The sequence below is a fragment of the Nerophis lumbriciformis genome, linkage group LG03 (assembly GCF_033978685.3).
Source record: "Nerophis lumbriciformis linkage group LG03, RoL_Nlum_v2.1, whole genome shotgun sequence".
Classification (NCBI taxonomy): Eukaryota; Metazoa; Chordata; class Actinopteri; order Syngnathiformes; family Syngnathidae; genus Nerophis; species Nerophis lumbriciformis.
In genome coordinates this window covers 42,448,607-42,458,259 of record NC_084550.2, presented here as the reverse complement: position 1 = coordinate 42,458,259, position 9,653 = coordinate 42,448,607, and the positions used below count along the sequence as shown (strand labels likewise).

The 9,653-nt window shown below is 39.0% G+C and overlaps 1 protein-coding gene across 2 annotated transcripts; it reads right to left on the bottom strand.

Moving 5' to 3' along the window:
- Nucleotides 1-3,476: 3,476 nt before the first annotated feature.
- On the bottom strand, nt 3,477-8,063 carry sp7 (Sp7 transcription factor). Of its 2 annotated transcripts, none has more exons than XM_061929086.2 (2): nt 8,028-8,063; nt 3,477-4,817 (listed from the first exon to the last, which is right to left on the bottom strand). In XM_061929086.2, exons 1-2 carry the CDS (start codon nt 8,061-8,063, stop codon nt 3,477-3,479), a joined length of 1,377 nt encoding a protein of 458 aa, XP_061785070.2. The 2 variants fall into 2 exon arrangements, with proteins under 2 accessions (XP_061785070.2, XP_061785080.2); XM_061929096.2 differs by having other exon boundaries at nt 8,043-8,063.
- Nucleotides 8,064-9,653: the final 1,590 nt, after the last annotated feature.

Below are 9,653 nucleotides of genomic sequence, written 5' to 3'. Positions count from 1 at the left end.
TCACAGTTAAAAACTGGCAGCTCAGATGCCAGAATAAAAACTGGTGGTACTGTTTTTCCATTTTAATATGTTGTAAAAACCACCATGATTTTTACAGTAAAATTCTGGACACTAAGCAGGCAGATATTTTTACTGTAAAATAACAGTTGTACTGTTTTTTCATTTCCCGTAATACATTGTAAAAAAAAAAAAACAGTATATTTTGCAGTAAAATTCCGGCGACTAAGCTGTTTTTACGGTGTATTACTGTAAATGGAAAAGTGGTAGCAGTTTTTTTTTTACAGTAAAATATTGCCAACTCAGATGCTAGAATTAAAACCTTTTTTTTATCGTTTTTCTATTCCAGTAATATGTTGTAAAAAAAAAATATATATATATATTTTATAGTAAAATTCTGCCGACCGAGCTGCCGTTTTTTTTTACTGCAAAAAATAGTAATACTGTTTTTCCATTTACAGTAAAATGCTGTAAAAACCCCCAATATATTTTACAGTAAAATGTATACTGTAAAATATACTGTTGCAATGGTTTTTTCACAGTAAAAAACTGGTAGCTCAGTTGCCAGAATAAAAAAAAAAGTGGTCCTGTTTTTCATTTCCAGTAAAACACTGTACATTTTAGGGCAGCACGGTGGAAGAGGGGTTAGTGCATCTGCCTCACAATACGAAGGTCCTGAGTAGTCTTGGGTTCAATCCCGGGCTCCGGATCTTTCTGTGTGGAGTTTGCATGTCCTCCCCGTGACTGCGTGGGTTCCCTCCGGGTACTCCGGCTTCCTCCCACTTCCAAAGACATGCACCTGGGGATAGGTTGATTGGCAACACTAAATTGGCCCTAGTGTGGGAATGTGAGTGTGAATGTTGTCTGTCTATCTGTGTTGGCCCTGCGATGAGGTGGCAACTTGTCCAGGGTGTACACCGCCTTCCGCCCGATTGTAGCTGAGATAGGCTCCAGCGCCCCCCGCGACCCCAAAAGGGAATAAGCGGTAGAAAATGGATGGGGATGGGGCACTGTACATTTTACAGTAAAATTAAGTTTTTACTGCAAAACATTTTTTCCTTTTACAATCAAATGCTGTAACCCCCCCCCCCCGTATATTTTACAGTAAATGTATACTGTAAAATCTACTGTTGCTGTTGCAATATTTTACTGTAAATGGAAAAAAATGGTGCCTCGGTTTTTTTCACAGTAAAAAACTGGTAGTGAAAAAAGTGGTGCTGTTTTTAATTTCCAGTAAATCGCTGTGAATTTTCTCGTAAAAATCTGGCCACTAAGTTGCCTTTTTTTTATTTTTACTGTAAAAAACTGGTATTGTTTTTTTCATTTATGATATGTTGTGAAAAAATATTGTATATTTTACAAAAAAAAAAAATGATGATGTATAAGTTGCCAGTTTTTTACTGCAAAACATTTTCCATTTACAGTAAATATACTGTAAAATCTACTGTTGCAATGTTTTACTGTAAATGGGAAAAAAAATGGTGCCTCTGTTGTTTCACAGTAAAAAACTTGTAGGTCAGTTGCCAGAACAAAAAAAAAAGTCGTCCTGTTTTTCATTTCCAGTAAAACGCTGTCAATTTTACAGTAAAATTCAGTTTTTTACTGCAAAAAATAGTAATACTGTTTTTCCATTTACAGTAACATGCTGTAAAAACCCTCAGCAAATTTTACATAAAAAATTATACTGTAAAATCTGCTGTTGCTGTTGCAATATTTTACTGTAAATGGAAAAAAAATGGTGCCTCTGTTTTTTCACAGTAAAAAACTTGTACGTCAGTTGCCAGAATAAAAAAAAAAGTCTTCCTGTTTTTCATTTCTAGTAAAATGCTGTCAATTTTACAGTCAAATTCAGTTTTTTACTGCAAAAAATAGTAATACTGTTTTTCCATTTACAGTAACATGCTGTAAAAACCCTCAGTATATTTTACATAAAAATGTATACTGTAAAATCTACTGTTGCTGTTGCAATATTTTACTGTAAATGGAAAACAATGGTGCCTTGGTTTTTTTCACAGTAAAAAACTGGTAGTGAAAAAAGTGGTCCTCTTTTTCATTTCCAGTAAAACGCTGTCAATTTTACAGTAAAATTGTGGTGACCGAGCTGCCAGTTTTTTACTGCAAAAAAATAGTAATACTGTTTTTCCATTTACAGTAAAATGCTGTAAAAAAAATCTATTATTGCAATGTTTTACTGTAAATGAAAAAAATGGTGCCTCGGTTTTTTTCACAGTAAAAAACTGGTAGTGAAAAAAGTGGTCCTGGTTTCCATGTCCAGTAAAAAGCTGTCAATTTTACAGTAAAATTCTGGCTACGAAGTTGCCAGTTTTTTTGTTTATTTTACTATAAAAAACAGTGGTACTGTTTTTTTCATTTACAGTAATATGTTGTAAAAAAAATATTGCATATTTTACAAAAAATAATTCTGGTGAATAAGTTGCCAGTTTTTTACAGCAAAAAATAGTAATACTGTTTTTCCATTTACAGTAAAATGTATACTGTAAAATCTATTTTTGCAATGTTTTACTGTAAATGGAAAAAAATGGTGCAACGGTTTTTTCACAGTAAAAAAGCTGGTAGCTCAGTTGCCAGAATAAAAAAAAAAGTGGTCCTGTTTTTAATTTTCAGTAAAACGCTGTCAATTTTACAGTAAAATTCAGTTTTTTACTGCAAACAATAGTAATACTGTTTTTCCATTTACAGTAAAATGCTGTAAAAACCCTCAGTATATTTTACAGTAAGATTTATACTGTAAAATCTACTGTTGCTGTTGCAATGTTTGACTGTAAATGGAAAAAAATGGTGCTTCGTTTTTTTCCACAGTAAAAAACTGGTATTGAAAAATGTGGTCCTGTTTTTCATTTCCAGTAAAACGCTGTAATTTTTACAGTAACATTCTGGCGACCGAGCTGCCAGTTTTTTACTGCAAAAAATAGTAAAACTATTTTTCCATTTACAGTAAAATGCTGTAAAAATGCTGTATATTTTAAAGTAAAATTTATTCTGTAAAATCTACTGTTGCTGTTGCAATGTTTTACTGTAATTGGAAAAAAATGGTGCCTCGGTTTTTTTCACAGTAAAAAACTGGTAGTGAAAAAAGTGGTCCTCTTTTTCATTTCCAGTAAAACGCTGTCAATTTTACTGTAAAATTTAGGCCACTAAGCGGGCAGTTTTTTTACTGTAAAAAAACAGTACCACTGTTTTTTTCATTTACAGTAATTTGCTGTAAAAAAAAACAAAAAAACATTGTATATTTTAAAACAAGTATTCCGGTTACTGAGTTGCCATTTTTTTTTACTGTAAAATCTACATATTTCTTTTACAGTGTGTATAAAAATATATGTAATAATCTAATTCATGTGCGACGTGGCCCTCAAAGCTCTAAAGGTTTCCTACATCAAGATGTTTGGTTTAGGGTGTAATAAAGGGCAAATGTTTCAAATGAAATGTTGTTTAGAAGCCAGCACGTTTGTAAGAATGTGTCAGATCTCCAACAGTCCGCTGCTGTTCTCCAGTCCAGCGGTCGCTGCCATCTTCTCGTCTCCGTTGGTGATGGGGTCGGCGGCAGGATTGCCGGCGTTGACCTCCGCCGCCGTCTCCTCGTTGCGACGGTCGGCCTCACCCTCGGCGGTACCGGCCTTGCCCTGCAGCGCCGAGTCCGCGTGGGTCTTCTGGTGCTTGGACAGGTGGTCGCTGCGGGTGAAGCGCTTGTTGCACAGCAGGCAGGTGAACTTCTTCTCCCGGGTGTGCGTGCGCACGTGCCTCTCCAGCTCGTCGGAGCGGGTGAAGCGCTTGCCGCAGAAGAGCCAGTTGCAGACGAAGGGCCTCTCACCCGTGTGCCAGCGCAGGTGGGCTTTCAGGTGGGACGCCTTGCCGTAGACCTTCCCGCAGCCCGGGATGTGGCAGCTGTGCACCGGCTTCTTCCTCAGGGAGGCGGCCGAGGCCCCCAGTCTCTCCAGCTCCTGGCAGTTGGGGCAGTCACACGAGGACCTGGAGGGCGTCGTACCCGCGCCATAGCCCCCTGATCCCCTGGCTGGTTTTAAGCCCATGGGACTCTCAATTAGCCCCGCGCCTTGCACAGGCTTGGGCTTGTACATGTCCTGGGGCAGCATGTGCTGGGAGGGCTGGAGGAGGTGCGAGGAGGAGCCCAGTCCCACCGAAGGGTAGGGGGCCGGGTTCAGGGGTGTAAAATCGGTGGTGTAACTGGGCAACTGCGGGCTAAGGGAAGCCTGAGGCGCCACCGGCTGCAGGGAGGCTTGAAGACCTCCGTCCGACTGGGGCTGGGTCGCTGACAGCCAGTTGGAGTTGGGATGGACGTCCCACCAGGAAGACGTGGCGTTGGCGTTGGCGGGGGCGGCGGTGATACCGGGATGGATGCCTGCTTTGTACCAGGAGCCGTAAGGGTGCGTCATGTCTAGTGAGGTATAGACGCTGGTGAGGCAGTCCGCTGGAGCGTGGCTTTTGGACACTAACAAGGACTGATCCTGGGAGACGGATGTCTGGAAGGAGTGGGAGAAAGGGTTGTACTCTGTAGCGTAGCCTCCGCTGGTAGGAGGGGGGCTCCCGGTCGGAGTGAGCAGTCCGCCGCCGCCTCCGGCTGTGGTGAAGGAGCCGCCGTAGGAGTCCACCATGCCGCTGCCGTCTGCGACCCGTGCGTTCTTAGCCGCCTGAAGGTCCGAGGTCATGCCGTAAGCCTTCTTGAGCGGACTGGTGCCGCCGTTCTTAGCGGGTGTGGCAGAGTCCCTGACTGGGCTGGTGCTGCCAAACTTGTTACAGGTCGCAGTTAGCATAGCCAGAGGACTGGAGCCATAACGTGCTTCTTCCTGGGGGACGAGGAAGAACATGAGACATAGAAAATCCAATCTTTATGTTTACTGTCAACTCCAACAAACTACGTTTCTACGTTTAAGCTTGTTTGCGAGAACTCAACGCTCGCAAGACCTTGTTCATTCTGCACATTTCAACCTGTACCTGTAAATGTGCACACCTGCATGCTAATGTTCATGCAAAACACACACTTTTATTCTGCTAAATAACAGGTTCTCTTGGTCACTAGCAGACGATGGCGTGGAGCCCCACAGATGCCACAGATGCTATGTGGGAGTGGAAATGGTGTTTTTGCAATCGTATAAATGCAAAATGTGTTATTTTTACTTTTACTTTTGTAGCTGCAACAGCTGATCGCACCTTTTAATTTCCTCTGTGTTCCTTGATGTTTCCTTCTTGTTTATATGTGTTTTTACCTTATTTTTGTGGAATTTTACGATCTGCATCATTTCGCCATTGTGGAATAATTCAAGTCCATCACATCTCATCCTAAACTTGGAACATTGTTGTGCATAATGTTATGTAATAAATTGTGAAAAAAATGATAAATGGCCTCCTTTTTTAGACGTACAATATGTGCAGTGAGTCTGCCTCATCGCTCACTTGAAGCGTGAGTGGAACATGGCGTTTGCTCGACATGAAGACCCGATTAATCCAAAATAGAAAGAGATGATATAGTATTACATTTTTTACCGTTTTGATATTCCAGTAATATGTTGTAAAAAAAAAACTATATATTTTATAGTAAAATTCTGGCGACCAAGCTGCCAGTTTTTTACTGCAAACATTTTTACAGTAAAATTCCGGACACCAAGCAGGCAGTTTTTTACTGTAAAATAACAGTTGTAGTGTTTTCCCATTTCCCCTAATACATTGTAAAAAAAAACCAAAGCTGTTTTTCCGGTGTAGTACTGTAAGTGGAAAAGTGGTAGCACATTTTTAATTTTTTTTTACAGTAAAAAATTGCCAACTCAGATGCTAGAATTAAAACATATTTTTACCGTTTTTCTATTCCAGTAATATGTTGTAAAAAAAACTATACATTTTATTGTAAAATTCTGGCGACCAAGCTGCCAGTTTTTTACTGCAAAAAAATAATAATACTGTTTTTCCATTTACAGTAAAATGTATGCTGTAAAATCTACTGTTGCAATGTTTTACTGTAAATGGAGAAAGCTGTCATATATTCCTGAGAACCAGTGTCCTCTGCATTTGGTTTGTGTTGATGTATTTTGTCAGTGTTTCTACATTTGAGCCTTGTCTATACAGGTTTTTAAGGACCTATTGCCAAAAAGCTTGTAAAATATCCTTTATATCAGTGGTCCCCAACCTTTTTGTAACTGCGGACCGGTCAACGCTTGAACATTTGTCCCACGGAACGGGGGGTGGGGTGGGGTGGGAAGGCAGGGGGTGTATGTTTATTTATTTTAATTTAATTTAAAAAAAAAATTGTCATAAAAAAATACAATCATGCCTGCTTACGGACTGTATCCCTGCAGACTGTATTGATCTATATTGATAGATAATGTAGGAACCAGCAATATTAATAACAGAAAGAAACAACCCTTTTGTGTGAATGAGTGTGAATGAGTGTAAATGGGGGAGGAAGGTTTTTTGGGTTGGTGCCCTAATGGTAAAGTATATCTTTTGTTTTTTATGTTGATTTAATAAAAAAAAAAATGTTTATTATTTTTTTATTTTATTTATTTTTTATTTCTTGTGCGGCCCGGTACCAATCGATTCACGGACCGGTATCAGGCCGCGGCCCGGTGGTTGGGGACCACTGCTTTATATGACAGCAACAAGTTTACGTTTTTGTTAATGCTAAACTTGCCGGCCAGTCTGATGTCATTCCGGGGCCTGATTTGGCCCTCGGGTTGCCAGTTGAGTAGGCCTGTAATACAGTAATTGTAAAATATACATACGCAAACAAAACTCAAAATGATGCATTTGCAAAAATTGTCAAGAGCAACCTATTATATCCCATGATATATACCATAATATATACCATTATATATAACATGATATATACCATACTGTATATACTCATATTTATTGAGCTGCCAGTTTTTTACTGTTAAAAATAGTGGTACTGTTTTTCAATTTACAGTAATATGCAGTAAAAACTTTATGTTTTGCAGTAAAATTCTGGCGACCAGTTTTTTACCGTAAAATATATGGTTGCTGTTTTTACCACCGTTTTTTTTCACGGTAGAAAACTGGCAGCTCAGATGCCAGAATAAAAACTGGTGGTACTGTATTTCCATTGAAATATGTTGTAATGATTTCTACAGTAAAATTCAGGACACCAAGCAGGCAGTTTTTTACTGTAAAATAACAGTTGTACAAGTTTCTCCATTTCCTGTAATACATTGTAAAAAAGAAAAAAAAGTATATTTTGCAGAAAAATTCCAGCGACTAAGCTATTTTTACGGTGCATTACTGTAAATGGAAAAGCGGTAGCACAGTTATTATTTTTTTTACAGTAAAAAATTGCCAACTCAGATGCTAGAATTAAAAATGTTTTACTGTTTTTTCTATTACAGTAATATGTTGTAAAAAAAAATATATCTTTTATAGTAAAATTCTGGCGACCAAGTTGCCAGTTTTTTACGGCAAAAAATAGTAACACTGTTTTTCCATTTACAGTAAAAATGTATACTGCAAAATCTACTGTTGCAATGTTTTACTGTAAATGGAGAAAGCTCTCGTATACTGTAAAATATGACCTACTGCCAAAAAGCTAATCAAAGATCCTTTATATGACAACGAAAAGTCAAAGTTTTTGTTAATACTAAACTTGCCGGCCAGTCTGATGTCATTCTGGGGCCTGATTTGGCCCTTGGGTTGCCAGTTGAGTAGCCCTGTAATACAGTAATTGTAAAATATACATACGCAAACAAAACTCAAAATGGTGCATTTGCAAAAATTGTCAAGAGCAACTTCATATACCATGATATATACCATGATATATACCATGATATTCACCATGATATATATCGTGATATATACCATGATATATACCATGATATTCACCATGATATATATCATGATATATACCATGATATATACCATGATATTCACCATGATTTTCACCATGATATATACCATAACATATATCGTGATATTCACCATTATATATACCATACTGTATATAGTCATACTTATTGTATGGTGGAAGAATGAAAAATAGGCTCCATACTTACAATTAGATTCCCTACCTCCAGAATAGATGCGGCCATCCCTGAGAAAGAAAATCCTAAGGAAAGCTGAGTTAGCAGCGGGAGAAGCGCAGCTCAGAGTCCCGGGACACTTTGGAAGAAGTTAGGCTGCAACGCGGGGAAGTGTTTTGAGTCCCCGGGAGCCGGCCCACCTAATTACTGGCTTAGAGGCAGAACTCCGGGGGGAAGGAGGGGGAAGTGGATTCAGATTGGTGGAGGAGAAGACCATCCCGCCTCCACAAACACAGCAAATCAAATTCTTTGTGGATAGAGATGGGATTTATGGCTCTTTGAAGGAGCCTGATCTTGAGGAGCCGTTCAAAAGACTGGCTCTTATAGTTAACTTTTTTTTTTTTGTTATAAGGAAAACATCACCAGTATCAGTAAAAAAAATCAAATCAGATATATGATTAGAAGAATTACATTTTCAAATACAGTACAAATTCTTCAGGATCTTGGAGGTTGGGTCTTGGGCGCAGTCGGGTGTTCCAACAGGACAATGACCCCAAACACACGTCAAAAGTGGTAAAGGAATGGCTAAATCAGGCTAGAATGAAGGTTTTAATATGGCCTTCCCAAAGTTCTGACTTAAACGTGTGGACAATGCTGAAGAAACAAGTCCATGTCAGAAAACCAACAAATGCTGGGTATTGTGACCAAACAGCTCAATTTTCATTTCATCTGACCACAGAACTTTCCCCCAGAAGGTCTTTATCTTTATCCATGTGATGTCAGATGAAACAAAAATTGAGCTACCCAGCATACCCAGCAATATGTTTGGAGGAGAAAAGGTGAGGCCTTTAATCCCAGGAACACCACACCTACCGTCAAACATGGTGGTGGTAGTATTATGCTCTTGGCCTGTTTTGCTGCCAATGGAACTGGTGCTTTAAATGGGACAACGAAAAAGGAGGATTACCTCCAAATTCCTCAGGACAACCTAAAATCATCAGCCCGGAGGTTGGGTCTTGGGCGCAGTTGGGTGTTCCAACAGGACAATGACCCCAAACACACGTCAAGTGGTAAAGGAATGGCTAAATCAGGCTAGAATGAAGGTTTTAGAATGGCCTTCCCAAAGTCATGACTTAAACGTGTGGACAATGCTGAAGAAACAAGTCCATGTCAGAAAACCAACAAATTTAGCTGAACTGCACCAAGTTTGTCAAGAGGAGTGGTCAAAAATTCAACCAGAAGCTTGTGGATGGCTACCAAAAGCGCCTTATTGCAGTGAAACTTGCCAAGGGACATGTAAGCAAAAATTGACATTGCTGTATTTATAGTTTTGACCCAGCAGATTTGCTCACATTTTCAGTTGAACCATAATAAATTCATAAAAGAACCAAACAAGTATGTGCTCCAATCACTCTATCACAGGCCAAAAGTTTGGGCACACCTTCTCATTCCATGCGTTTCTTTATTTTCATGACTATTTACATGGTAAACTGTCACATCAAAACTATGAATGAACACATGTGGAGTTATATACTTAACAAAAAAAAGGTGAAATAACTGAAAACATGTTTTATATTCTAATTTCTTCAAAATAGCCATCCTTTGCTCTGATTACTGTTTGCACACCCTTGGCATTCTCTCCATGGGTTTCAAGAGGAA